Genomic DNA, 14,642 nt, shown 5'->3' with positions numbered 1-14,642 from the left:
TCATTGATGCTAATGATAGAGAATGTGATAATGCTGACCCTGAAGAGTGTGAAAAAAGTAATGAGAAAAAGAGGTAAAAGACATATGTTGTTTGGTTAGAGTTCAAAGAAGTCACTCTTTCTAATGGTTCAAAAAAAGAGAGTGTGTCTATTGCAAGAAGTAGCTAGCAATAAATACAAGTAAAAGACAACTCAATTTAAAAGGCATTTCATAACTTGTGTTAAGAGAAAAATTTTTCAGAATCAACAACAAATGATCAACTTTCAGCTAGTAAACACATGTGGTGATGTACAGATACTACCTACTCTCACAGATGGCAAATTTGATATGGTAAAGATGAGAGAAGCAGCTGCACATTGGATACTTATGCACGAGCATCCTTTTTTTATTATAGAAGAGAAAGGTTTTAACATGATGCAAAAATGTGGGATACCTGAATGGGAAAAGGTATCACGCAATACTATTAAAAAGGATTGCATGCAAGTTTATGAAGCAAAAAAGAAGAAATTAAAGGCATTGTTGAAGACTGTCAGCAAGATTAGTTTGACAACAGATTTGTGGAAATCAAGTAATCAAAAGATTGAGTACATGGTTCTTACAGCACACTTTGTAGATTCTAATTGGAGATTGCAAAAGTGTGTTATTAGCTTTGTTCACATACCTCCTCCTTGTCATGGTGTTGAGATTATTGATTGTATTTTTAAGTGTCTAAAGGAATGGGGAATTGAAAACAAGGTGTTTACACTTTCTGTGGACAATGCTTCAAGCAATGATGTGGCGATTAGAATTCTTAAAGACATTTTTTCAAGAAATAGGATGTTGCTTTGTGGAGGAAAATTATTTCATGTTTGGTGTTGTGCACATATCTTAAATCTAATGGTTCAAAATGGCCTTTCTGAGATTAAGAATGTGATTGGTGATGTTCATGAAAGTGTCAATTTTATTAATCAAAATGAGGTAAGACTTAACTCATTTTTTGAAATAGTACATCAGTTACAGTTACCTGATAGGAAACTCATTCTCGATTCTAAAACACGTTGGAATTTGACATTCGAGATGTTGTCGATTGCAATCAAATTCAAAGAAGTGTTTTCGAGACTCAAAAAGCGAAAATCTCATTATGAATGTTGTCCAAGTCATGAAGATTGGGAAAAGATGGAGAAAGTTTGTGACATTTTAGAAGTTTTTAATTCAGCCACTAAAATCATCTCTGGAAGTGATTATCCAACTTTAAACCTGTTTCTGAATGAAGTTTATCGTGTGAAAGTGTTGTTGGATAAAATGAGGAATGATGAAAATGAATTTGTTCAAGCAATGGTTCGTAAGATGTAGAGTAAATTTGATAAGTATTGGGTAGAATGTAATTTGTTGATGTCTATAGCAGTAATCTTGGATCCAAAGTGCAAAATGAGGGTGATTGAGTTTTACTTTCCTCGAATGTACCCTGATAGAGAAGCAAGAGAAAATATTGCTAAAGTTCGAGATGCCTTTTATGAGATTTATGATGAATATGCTCGTGAGTATCAATTTAGCAATGAGCATAGTGCTGAAACTCAAGTGCATGATAATGGTATTAGTGGTATGAATATAGAAGCTTCTTCTTTTGGTTGGTTTGAATTTGCAAATTATGTAAAATCAGTTGAAACTGCCTAACCACAACAATCTGATTTAGATGTCTACCTAGCTGAAGGCTGTTTTATCTGTGAAGAAGATTCCACTAAGTTTCATGCTTTGAAATGGTGGAAAGTGAGTACTTTGAAGTATCGTATTTTATCCAAGATGGCTCGGGATATACTTGCTATTCCTATCACTACAGTAGCTTCAAAAGCTACCTTTAGTGCAGGAGGTAGAGTTATTGATACTTATCGTGCTTCTTTATCTCCTGACACAATGCAAGCATTACTTTGTGGAGGAGATTGGTGTCGGAATCTTCATGGAGTGAAGAAGAATAACAAAGTGAGTTTTTTTTATTATTATTTTGTTATTAGGTGACTATCATTGCTTTAATCTAATTTTTAACTATTATTTTTCTTTACTTTATCTATGTAAAAAGAGAAGAAATCAATTGAGATTGCATTCAAAATCCCCTAAAGTGAGGATATCTAATGTCTTCTATACATGTATGAAATATTATTATTAAATACTTTTAATTTGTCACAACATTACTAAAGAAAAATAGGTAATAGCTAGTCTAGATTGAGCTTTTTGCATTTTAATTTACGAACCATAAGTTAATTAATGATAGAAACTCATGTTAAGGTAATTGACAAGATACTGTTTATATTTTTTTGCATTGATTATAAGACAACTGACAAGATAAAATCCTTGTTGATGCTAATGTTAAAAATTTAAAGTTATTGATCATTGTAATAATATTACAATCTTTTTCTTGCATGGGTACTTTTATCGTTATTCTTATTGTTAATTATAATTTTTTTGTTTTGTAATTATTCTTTTGTGTAGGTTTATTGAAAAGCAATATGAGCCCAATGTTCATTTGAAGACATAATATTGTGAAGGCAGCATATGTACTGTTGTTGGTTTGTTGTAACTTATTTGTGAACTTATTTGCTTGGATATTTAATATCTTTCAATTAGGATTTTAATTTCTAAGTTCATTATGTCTTATATTTGTGTGTTGTATTTGAATAATTTAATGAGACTTTTATTTGCTTAAATTTGGTTGTTGTATAAGTTATTATTATTATTGTTGTTGTTGTTATTGTTGTTGTTGTTATCTTAAAAATATAATATTTATTAGGTTTGATAAAAATTAGTTGTAAAAGATCTCGAGCTTGAGCTCGAATAATCGAATTTTTTTTCGAGTATAAAAATCGAGCTTTTTTTTATATATTAATCGAGCGAGCTTGAATAGCTCGATTTCGATCACGAATCGAGCTCGAGCTCGAGCTAGGAAAATGAAACTTGATCGAGTTCGAGCCGAGTATCGAGCAACAAGTTTAAAATCGAGCTCTAGCTCGAGCTTATCATTGTATCGACTCGACTCGACTCGATTACACCCCTAGTTCAGTGTATGACTAAGATGCAGCATAAGGGGAAATTCCACAACTGTTATCCAAACATAAAAATGGCACGACTAGCACCTCTAAACACACTTCACCAAGGCTATTTTTAAATCCAAATAAGGCTTAAAGCATTTGGCTGATAATTGATGTATATTTTATTTTTAAATAATTAATTTAAAATAAAAATTATTATTATAGATATCTTAATTTAAATTTAACTTAAAATGAAATGCATTTTTAGTTATTATATTTTTATCTATTTTGTTTATTTTTTAAAAAAATTATACATGTCTCATTTTTTAATTAATTTTTTATTTTTTAAATATATTCTAAAAAATATTATTATATTAACTTCGTTTATAAAATTAAAAAATTTTATTGATAATATATCAAATAATTTTTTTTAATATTTTCAAATTAAAATTTTTTAATACCTAATTTAATAAGGAGATTTTGAAGGCACAATTTAAGATGCTCTAACACCTTATCCATCCCATTATGTTTGTCTTCTATTAGTTTTTAAATCAAATGAATTCAATTTTGAAAATTATTTTTAATAAAATTTTAAAATTTTAAAATTTTAAAAATAAGATTCTCAAATTTTGAATTTCAAAATTGTAGAAGCATATTTTTTAAAATTTTAAATTAATATAATATTTTAAAAAATAATAATCAAAGTTGAGTTAATTTAATAAAAAAAAAACAAAACCAAAGAAAATTATGCAAAAGTATTATTTATACTAATTTTAAATGTTTAATTGATTTTAGCATCACAAGTCATCTAATAGTGTGATACCAATGAAATTAGAGAATTGATAAAAAAAAATATAAATTATATACAAAAAAACCAATGCAATATTATGTTACGTTAAAAGTGATGCTATCTTACATCTTACAGTTTTATATTTATATCAGACTCTTTCATTTATTATCAATTAGTTTTAAATTAAATTCTTAATATGATATCAAAATCAAGATTTTATTTCTTTTATCTTTTCTAAATTTATCATGTGAAATGTTTTTTTTTTGTCTATACATGATGGAAGCCTGTTAAAGTTATACTATTTTACATCATATAATTTTATATTCAAGTTAGGTCTCTTTACTTATTATCAATTAATTTTGAGTTAAATACTTAACATACTTTATCAACATATTTTTTCTTCTCAAATTTATCAAGCCAAATAAAAAAAATACTCATTTTAACAAAATTAAAACACAAACGGTAAATTAAAAATAAAATTTCTTCTTCTATCGTCAATGGCTTCTCTTACTAGCTATTTTTATTCTTTAACATGTTTTATCAGTTAGGGTCACATTCAAGAATTTCTAATTATTCTTATAAAAAAATAGAAAAATTAAATTTTAATTCTTCTTTCTCTCTCCAAAATATCAAAAAAAAGAAAAAAAAACTCCAAACAAAAAGGTGCTTCATTGCAATGGTGCTCCATCACCATGGTTGCCTTATGACAATTTCGATGCTTAAGCAGGAAGATGGCTTATAAAATTTTTATCTAGGTTTAATTTTTTGTATTTGTATTTAAAAATAATAATACAATATTTTTGGAAAAAGAAAGAATAAAATAATCAAATCATGAAAGGTGAAGAACAAATGGTGAGAGAACAAGGTGAAGTAAAGGTGAATTTTTTGTATTGTTTTACGATACAAGAGAGAAGAAAGGTCATTTGTGTTTCTTTGTAAGTGAAGCTTTTTCTATTTAACTTGGTAAGTATGACATAAAGAAATATCTTATATTGTTGGATAAGATCTATAGATAAAATGGTACAAAGGATTTATGTAATAATTTTTTACATAAAGTGTGTACATATTAAGGGGTAGCATTGATACCTAATACTCCCTTAAAAGTCATCCAATTAACTGTTAACTACTTATTTAATATAAAAATATTATTATAAAGAGTAATGTAAAAGGCTTTAGCACTAATTTGGAAAACTCTTTTAATATTTAGTATATAATTTCTAATAATTAGAAATCTTTGCTTTATTAGAGAAAAGTCAGTGCATTGTCACGCATGAAATTTATTTCTTTCTTTCTCTTTTCATTTGACATTCATTTTTATGCACTATGTTCACAAAATTGGCTGTTTATTTATGGTCTACGTCGTACCAATATAAGAAAAATATGATCAAGGTCACGTTAATATATTAATTAAAAAATATTAATGGTACCTTTCAAAAATATCTTAATAATATTAACCATTAAGGGCTATAAACCTCAAAGTTAAAATCATTTAAAATCTAGCTTAACAGATTAATCAATTGAACCAATATTGCACTCCTTTCTTTAAAGCTAACATTTGAGGCTTAAATTTTACGCAAATTCAAATTTAAGGATCTCTTTGTCATTACCAATTCAAGAATCATTGTTTTAAGATTATTCTTCTTCAGGCAAACATGTAACGAGAATGGAGTCGTGTTTACATGGGCCGTACATCCAAGAAAATTTTATTTTGTTGTTTTACTATTTGTCACGTGTAAAGAGGTGATTGCTAAAAAAATATAAAGTAAAAGAAAACAAAAACGCTAGTCTAGTGCCACTTTCAAAGGTTAAAGAGAGTAAGAAAGATCAAAATGGTGAATTACTAAGATTTAAAAAAACATATATAAAAATTGTGTCAATTCTAAAGAAATGTATTGAGTTTGGATACCATTCTTATATGGATATATCGTGGGAGTATTTAATGGTCAAAAAAGTATTATGGTTTTTTTTTTATTAAAGGTTATTAGTAGACAATTAAATGTATTTTAGATATTTGAACCGATTTGGTATGTTAGGTCGACTTAACATGTTCAATGTTACATTAGTTCGATCACATCATTATTATCCCTTTTTGGTCCTTAACTCTCACTTATAAATATAAACATCTAGATATTATTATTGCAAGTTCTATCTTGATCCAATTCCTTATTTTTCTCTTATTTCGATTTCTCCTATTCTAATCTCTAATTTATGTGTTGAAATACAAACGTAAGTAACACTTTCTACTTTTGCATATAGTCGCTTTCTTCCTTCTTTTGTAATTCTAGGGATACCCTCAGGTTGAAGCTTAGCACAAACATTTGACATGCCAGATAGAGGATTTTCCATTTTATTAGTCAAGCCTGAAATTATGCCACCCAGGAAGAGAGTTTTAGAAGAAGGAAAAACTGCCATCTCGGTCGAAATGGAAACAAATAATAGCCAGCACACAGATCGACCAACTCCAACACAAGCTGGTCTAACCATAGAGCAATTTCAAGCTCTAACCGAGTAAATACAAGCCTTCAAGCAAATATTACAAACTATAACCCTATCTCAGGCTTCAAAGATGCCCGATCTAGTCACCCCTAGTCGATAAGCTATAGAAAGACAACCAAGCTATGAAAAAGAATAAGCTTCCTCTACTTCTAGGGTAAAAGAGCGTGATGTTCTAGCCATTCACCATTACTTTAGCCACAACTCGACACACACTACAACTAAAAAATCGAAACAAATCAATCTGAAACCCTAATTGAGAGAGATCTAGAAGTTTAAATACAAGCCATGAAAAAAGAACTGAAAGAAAGGCGATAGCTTTTGAGGATGAGCTTAAGTTCTTAGAGACATCGCCCTTTATTGAAGAAATTGATAGAGCTATGCCTTTAAAAGAGTTTAAAATGCCAACTTTGGAAACTTATGATGGTATATCTAACCCCTTTGACCTTTTGGAGCTTTATAGAATTAATATGATGATGCAGAGTGTAGATGAAGCTCTAATGTGCAAGAGCTTAGCTACTACCTTCAAGGGCACAACTCGATCTTGGTATAGCAACCTAAAATAAAGGTTAATCATGACATTTAAAGGCCTCAGCCAATCATTCCTGTCTCGATTTTGTAAACAGCTAAAGAACAAAAAAAAATAACTTTGAGCTTGATGTTAATCATTAAGGTATAAATGAATCTTTGAAAGATTATGTTACACATTTTAACACGAAAGCTCTACAGGTGAAAGACTTAGAGTAAATGTCGCTATAGCCATAATAACAAATGGATTTGTGATAAAGAGTACCATATCAAGCTAACCTTGTCTTTAGAGTTATCCAAAACGTTGGTCGACGTCCTGCTTGTGGTCGAAAAATATATAAACTCTAAAACTACAATGAAAAATAACCAAGGTGAAAGAGGCTTATCCCCTATTATCGGTGGTCAAAATAAGAGAGGCTCATACCTCTTTCTAAGTCATGAAAAATGTAAAGATTTTTATGATCATCCTCCAAGAAAGAGATGATATAATGCCAAAAGCTCCAGCAAGAAAAGAAATTACATCGCATTAAATACTTTTTAAGAGAGAATTTGATATAAATTGAAAGAAATTTAGAGCTCAGATGGCTAAATTTATTAAGGTAAAAACATAAAGAGAGATCTAATCAAAAGATGCAATTTCCATAAAAACATAGGCCATAACACCGAGGACTATGTCGATCTAAAAAATAAAATTAAAGCTTTAGTCAGAAGAGGTTAGCTAGGAAAATTTATAGATCAATAGAGACAAAGGTAAAATAAACTGAATCTTAGGAGAGACCACAGAGCACCCATAAAAAACAAGAAAGGCAAGACAAGGAAAAATAAGAAAGAAGAAGTTTGAAAGGATGAGTAAAGATAGAATGAAGGTTGAGCTATTGATAATAGACCAATTATCGAGGTAATCAACATGATCACAGAAGAAAGCTTCACTTTAACCAAAAAAAAATTTAACTAAGGTATGATCATGGCCATCAGTTTTTAGGTAAAAAAAAAAAGAAATAGTGGAAAGATGAATTGATCTCATTCAGTTTAGAAGACTTAAAAAGAATTTAATACCTCATGATGATGCTATAGTGATCATAGTTATGATGTACAACTACGTGGTTAAGAGGATCTTGTTTGATAATGAAAGCTCAACCAATGTCTTGTATCATGCCACCATGAAAAAGATGAGAATTAATGAATACCAGTTACAATCGATCACTATAGCTCTAATTGGATTAGGAAATTAATAGGTACCAATTAAATGGACCATCAAATTATCGATATTCTTAGTGACAGAATCGATGATAGTTAGTCGATAATAGAATTCATAGTTGTAAATGTCTCATCCACCTATAATATGATATTTGGTCAACCTAACTAGTCTATTATGTAACTCATAGTCTTAGCTCCGCATCCGAAAGTAATATTTCTTACACCTTATAGGGTTGGAGAGGTAAAAGAAAACCAATCCTTGGCACGACAATATTATGTTGCAATAATGAAAGGAAAGACTGAAAAATAAATTGACAGTTCGACTGAGGTTGAAAAAGTTAAAAAAGAAAAGCAGGCAATAAAAATTGAAGACAAGCAAAAAAAATAAAATTAACAGGAGAAAACTAACCTGATAGAAGCATGTTGTTAAGCCACTCTAAGCTTTTAAGCTCCACACCAATAAAAAATATACTTTTAGCAATTTTTACAACTTTTGGATAGATTTTGAAAGTAATTGAGCTCTTAAGCTAGCATGAACATTTATGCGTTAATAAGACTAAGCTAGTAAGTCGATCAAATGGAAAATTAAAATAAAAATACATAAATTTTGTTTAGTTCTACATTCTTATTATTTATCATTTTACTTACTAATAACATACTAATTATCATATCGAGATCTGTCCCCGTATAAAACAATCTTGACCTGACTGAATAGAGAAAAATAATTGATCAAAGATTCGAGGCAAATGAGAATTAACCTAAACCAATAAAAAACCTTGTGTCTATACTGTTCTAAGAGAACACCCCTGAAATGTATATGCAGATCGAAATTAAACTTGAACATAAAGAGCAGTTAATCTAACTTTTAAGAAATAATATTTACCTGTTTGCCTTAACAATGTTTAATATGCATGGTATTAATACCGAGGTAATGGTTCATAGGTTGCACACCAATCTGGATATGAAACCAGTTTGACAAAAGAAGAAGACTTTTGCCCTAAAGAGATAAAAAGTTATTGAAGAGAAAGTCAACAAGCTATTATAGATAGGCTTCATTAGGGAGGTCCATTACCTCGAATGGATAGCTAATACAGTCATGGTCAAAAAGCACAATAAAAAATAAAGGATATGCATCAATTTTATCGACTTCAATAAAGCATGCCTAAAAGATAGTTTCTCTCCCCAACATAGATTGACTAGTAAAGGACAATGCCTTTTTCAGCTTTATGGGCACCTACTCTAACTATAATCAAATTAAAATGTTGAAGAAAAATAAGAAATAAAACACTTTCGTTATTGAAAAATGCCTCTATTGTTACAAGATAATACCATTCGATTTGAAAAATATAAGAGTAACCTACTAGAGATTGGTCAGCAAGGTTTTAAAAAACCAAATTAGCTGAACAATAAGGTATATGTGGACAATATGATAGTAAAAAGCAATAGCTCGATCTAGCATTTGAAAAACCTATAAGAGACTTTCGACACTTTCAAAAGGTATAAAATAAGGCTTAACTAGAGTAAGTGTACCTTTAAAGTCACATTAAGTAAATTTCTTGGCTATATGATCAATAAAAGTAAGATAACGGCAAACCTAGAGAAGGTTCAGGCAATTTTAAATATGAAAGCATCGACTTCAGTGAAAGAAATACAAAGGTTAACTGAAAAAATAACTGTTTTGAGCAAGTTTATGTTCAGGTCAATAGGGTGATACCTACCATTTTTAAAGATTTTCAGAAACATCTCTGACTTTAAATAGACCTCTCAGTGTCAAAAAGCATTTGATAAGCTGAAAGAGTTCATGTCCTCTCTACCCATCTTTTTTAGGCTGAGGCTTGATGAGACATTATTTTTGTATTTAGCCATCACTAGTTAGGCCATTAACTTAATTTTGATTCAAGAAGAAAAAAAAAAGTAGAGGCCAATCTACTTTATGAAAAAAATGCTAATAGGGTTAGAGGTAAACTACACTAGGATTAAAAAATTAGCCTACATGATCATCACATTAGCCAAAAAACTCAGACCATACTTTTAAGCTCACACGATTCATGTATTAATTGACCAACCACTTAGATAGGTCTTATAAAAGCCAGAGCTATCAGTTAGACTAATCAAATAAACAATAAAGCTTAGTGAATTCAACTTACATATACTCATCAAGTCGATCCTAAAATCCCAAATACTGACAGACTTCATCATAGAGCTCATATGGGCTCATTTTGATGAATAACCTGAAAAGAACAAGAAAGTTAAAGAAAAAAATGTGAAAAATTTTTATTGTTAGATCAACTACTAGTCATATCATAAAATTTTGATCAACCGACCTCATCTTAATTAGTCTTAAAGGCTTGTGATATCAATACTCCTTAACATTTAGATTTAAGACATTTAACAATAAGGTCGAGTATGAAGCATTGATAGTTAATTTAAGACTAGCAGTCGAACTAAATGTCAAGCATATAACTATATATAGTGATTTTCAATTAGTGGTCAGTTAGATAAACAGTGAGTTTAATACTACGAAAGAATGAATCTAGAAATACGTAGGTAAAGCATTGGCCCTTATTACTAATTTTCACAAAGTTAAGGTAAAAAAATATCGAGGTCAAAAAATTGGCTAGTAGATTCCCTGTCCAAGTTGGCTTTAAGGATGATAATAGAAAATTCATATTAAGTGCTAGTGAAAGAAATGGCATAGAAAAGCACCGAGGATAAATTGGTTGAACAAGTTAAGGAAAAAAACACTTGGATGACCTCAATCAAGGTATACTTAACCATAGGAGAACTATCTAATGATAAGGTTTTAGCTAAAGCCTCGATAAGAAAAGCACCTCAGTACGCTATGATCAATAAAAAATTATATAAGAAATCTTTCAGCCTACCTTATCTAAGGTGCATGGACGATGAAAAAGCAAACTATTTTCTTAGGAAAATTCATTAAAAGATATATGGATATCACCTTGAACTTTGGTTGCTTGCTTACAAGATATTTAGGTAGGGTTATTATTAGTCTACCATCAAAACAGATATAACCGACATAGTAAAAAGATATTACAAATGTAAAAAATTCATCCATGTGTAACATTTTCCATTAACCAAGCTCACTCCTATCATTAGCCCTTGGTTCTTCATGCAATAGGGGATGGACGTCCTCAAACTATTCACTTCAACCATAGGACAAAGAAAATTCATTATGGTAGCAATATACTATTTCAAGAAATGGCTTGAAGTCGAGGCCCTAGCTACTACAATAGAGGCTCAGATTGAGAAATTTGTATGAAAAAACTTAGTTTACAGGTTTGATTTACCTTGATCCATAATAAAGGACAATGATAAACAATTTAAAAATTTAAGGTTCAAGGAATGGTGTTTCAATCTCCACATTGATTTAAGATTCACATCGGTCGCCCACCCTTAAGCTAATGGATAAGCAAAGGCTATCAATAAGACGATATTTGAGGCTCTGAAAAAGAGATTGGATAAGGCTAAGGGCAAATGGATCAATAAGTTCCCTAGAGTACTATGGGTTTTGAAAACAATCATAAAAGTCCATATAGGAGAAATTCTTTTTCACCTAGCTTTTGAAATAAAAGTCATGATGCCCATTGAGATCGACCTCTTGAGAGTTAAACTCAGGTTAGGGAAAGGAAATGAAGAGGCCTTAAGGACTGAATTAGATTTGGTTAAAGAATAAAAAGACATGACTCTAACCAAAATAGTAGCTTACAAGCAAAGGGTATCCAACTATTACAATAAGAGGTATGATATAAAATCCTTAATAAAGGTGACATGGTACTTAAAAAGATTGAAGCTTCAGGAGTTGATGACTGAGGTGGCAATTTAGCCCTAACCTGAGAAGGGCCTTATTGGTTAATGAAGTCATCCATGATGTGACTTATAGATTATAGGATATGAACGATAGTCTTGTCCCAAGGACTTAGAATGTAGACAATTTAAAAGTGTATTATAAATAGCTCAGACTTAGCTAAGCTTACATTTATAACCTAAAAATCATGGAATAAAGTTAGAATTATCATATTCATTATGAGTCTTAACATTGGATTTTGTCTGACCTAATACAACCTCAACAATGTCTGATTTGAGACTTGCATCAAAATAGATTTTGATATAAGCTCACACTTTGTTTTGGCTCTTAAGCTCAGCCTAAAGTTGTCTGACCTGAGACTTGCATAAAAATAGATTCTTAAATTAATTTAAAATATTCTTGATTATTTAGTGGAACTTTAAGTTCGTTCAAACTGAGCTGAGACTTTGAATTATTTTGAATTAAGTTAACATTTGGTTGAGTCATTTCGAGTCACCCAAGCTAAGTTCTTCATATTTAAGCTATGAGATTATTTAATGAATTATTGTGTAAGCTTAAACTTAAACTCTTTCACTTAAATATTAAAGAAGTTAAAAAGATATAAAACTGAACTAAAATTTAAAACGAAAAGCTCTATCTGTCATTATTGATTAACAGATAAGTATTAAAAATATCAATTGTCAGAAGTTTAGTAAAGTGATTTGATTTAAGATCACAACTAAAAATTTGACCTTATCCTTAAACAAAAATTTTTAAAAGATCAACAAAAATAAAGAAAAAAAAACCTCTCAAGCATTAGCAGCAACACTCTGGTTTACAATAGTAACAGTAGTAACAGGCTTTTCTTCAGCTTTAGGGTAAGGGTGACCCTAAGCTCAACATCTATAATTGCATCTTTGTCATCTTTCTCTTTCTCATTGAAATGGTATAGAGGAGACCTCGACTTCATGTTATTCAAGCTAATATCAGAAAAGTCAAGGTTAAAGTCAACATACTTGAACAATACTTTTTTTTCACGATCTCAAAGGCACTGAGAACTTTCTTCCTTGAGAACTCTACTAGAGTTGAGTGAATTCTCTAGAGGCTTTGAACCCTTAGATAACCTCGTCCCTACAAATCTTATTAGCCTTTTACTTGATTTTTTTTTCTTTCACTTCAACCTCTAGCTGTGACCTCAACTTTACAATTTCAGCCTGAAAGCTTCAGCTTGACTTGTTTTTTCATAGACTTTGTTGAGGCCTTCTTTATATGTATGCTTTTTAGCTTAGTCGTTAGCTTATTTATTTTTTTCTTTTGCTCGACCTTTTTTTTAAAGGAAGCGTTGAGGTTGGACCTTAGACTGTTTAAGGTTTTTGTGCTTTTCTGAGGTTTTTCATCCTAGGCAATCAGGTTTTTTTTTACCTTGAGCATGTGAGCCATAGCCATGTAGGCACTGTATAAAACTTGGTAGGTTAAAGTAGGAGTTTTTGATAAACTACGAAAGATGAACTTAGACTTACAAAAATAATAAAGTAAATAACAATAAAAGAATGAAACCTCATTGCCACATCAAAACTCTTCAGTAGGTTCTCACTGGGAGTGTACTTTAAACTAGTGCAGACTTTGTCTAAGTTGGGCCTCAAAACCTTGGACTCAAGATTCTCTAAGGTGAAAGAAGAAGCCTCAATCCTCGATTTTTTTACAAGAAAAAAAGGAAGAGCTATTGTGTAGAACTCTCAGTATACCATTATCTTATACTTTTTAGTGGATGCAGAGGGCTGAGCTGAATAGCTTGATTACTTATTCATTGTTGGATTTACAATTTTATTTCCTCTTTTGAAGAGGGCATCGAGCTAGATTTTTTTATTTTGACCTTTTTTGGGCCTCAACTCATGAGAGTAGAGGGAGATGTCAAAATTTTTAATAGATTGGAAGACATCTTTGCAAAACTAAACTAAAAGTTAAAAAAATAGATAAATTAAAGATCTTATGAGTTTACCTTACACCTATCCTAGTACTTCAATTTGTTTATCACTTGAAGGGAGGTCAACTCATAAGCATCTATGATGAGCTCCTCTATTCGGGCATATTTCATTATTTTTTCTTGATTTGTAAGGTCTAGGATGGAAAGAGCAATAGGCATATCAACAAAATTACTGAGGTCATTTATTATCTCCTAGTCATTGACTTCAAACATATAATCTTTATTCTTTTCCTTTTGGAGGTAGAGAAAAAGTAGCTTTCAATTTTGTATAGAGCTCAGACAATCCATGAGCAAATTTATGTTCGATCAAGCTATGACATAAAACTACCTTTTATCACTAGGTTATTTTTTATGGAAAAGAACTCCCCAAATAGAAGGAGGTCGGAAAGAATGGTTAAGTGTTAACAAAGAACTATAAATCCTACTATGTACCGTATTGAGTTAAGGGTGAGCTGGGTGATTGTTAAATTATAAAAATTAAAAATTAAAACAAATAAAAAATGAAAGGGAACCTCAGACTGGTCACCATAAATCCTAATATATCCAGAGCTGATAAGGTTTTCGTTTATCAGTGATCCGATTTAAAAAGTTCGACATTAATATACTATACCCATCATTTGAAAAGCAAAAGTTTACTTCCAAAGAATGAATGTAATAAGCTGAATAAATATTTGTGTAGTCCTTGGGATTGACCTTATCTTTTAAGTTTCTTATCATGTCTTCAGAAATCATACCTAAGGAACATAGGGTATATACAGGAACCTTAACCAGTTTATTTGGTTTCAAAGAAGTCACGTCATTACCATCATCTTCTTCAAAAAGGGTATTCTCTTTTACCTATTCTTT

General features: G+C 30.4%; 1 protein-coding gene across 1 annotated transcript; it reads left to right on the top strand.

The window, feature by feature from the left end:
• The first annotated feature begins 225 nt into the window (after window positions 1-225).
• On the top strand, window positions 226-1,332 carry LOC111290182 (zinc finger BED domain-containing protein RICESLEEPER 2-like). Its single transcript, XM_022881535.2, has one exon. The coding sequence runs from the start codon at window positions 253-255 to the stop codon at window positions 1,330-1,332; it is 1,080 nt and encodes a 359-aa protein (XP_022737270.2). The 5' UTR covers window positions 226-252.
• The last annotated feature ends 13,310 nt before the right edge of the window (window positions 1,333-14,642 follow it).

Source organism: Durio zibethinus, chromosome 11, assembly GCF_047325235.1.
Source record: "Durio zibethinus cultivar Kanyao isolate XHJ-2024 chromosome 11, ASM4732523v1, whole genome shotgun sequence".
NCBI classification, from domain to species: domain Eukaryota; kingdom Viridiplantae; phylum Streptophyta; class Magnoliopsida; order Malvales; family Malvaceae; genus Durio; species Durio zibethinus.
This window is presented reverse-complemented; position numbering and strand designations above follow the sequence as displayed.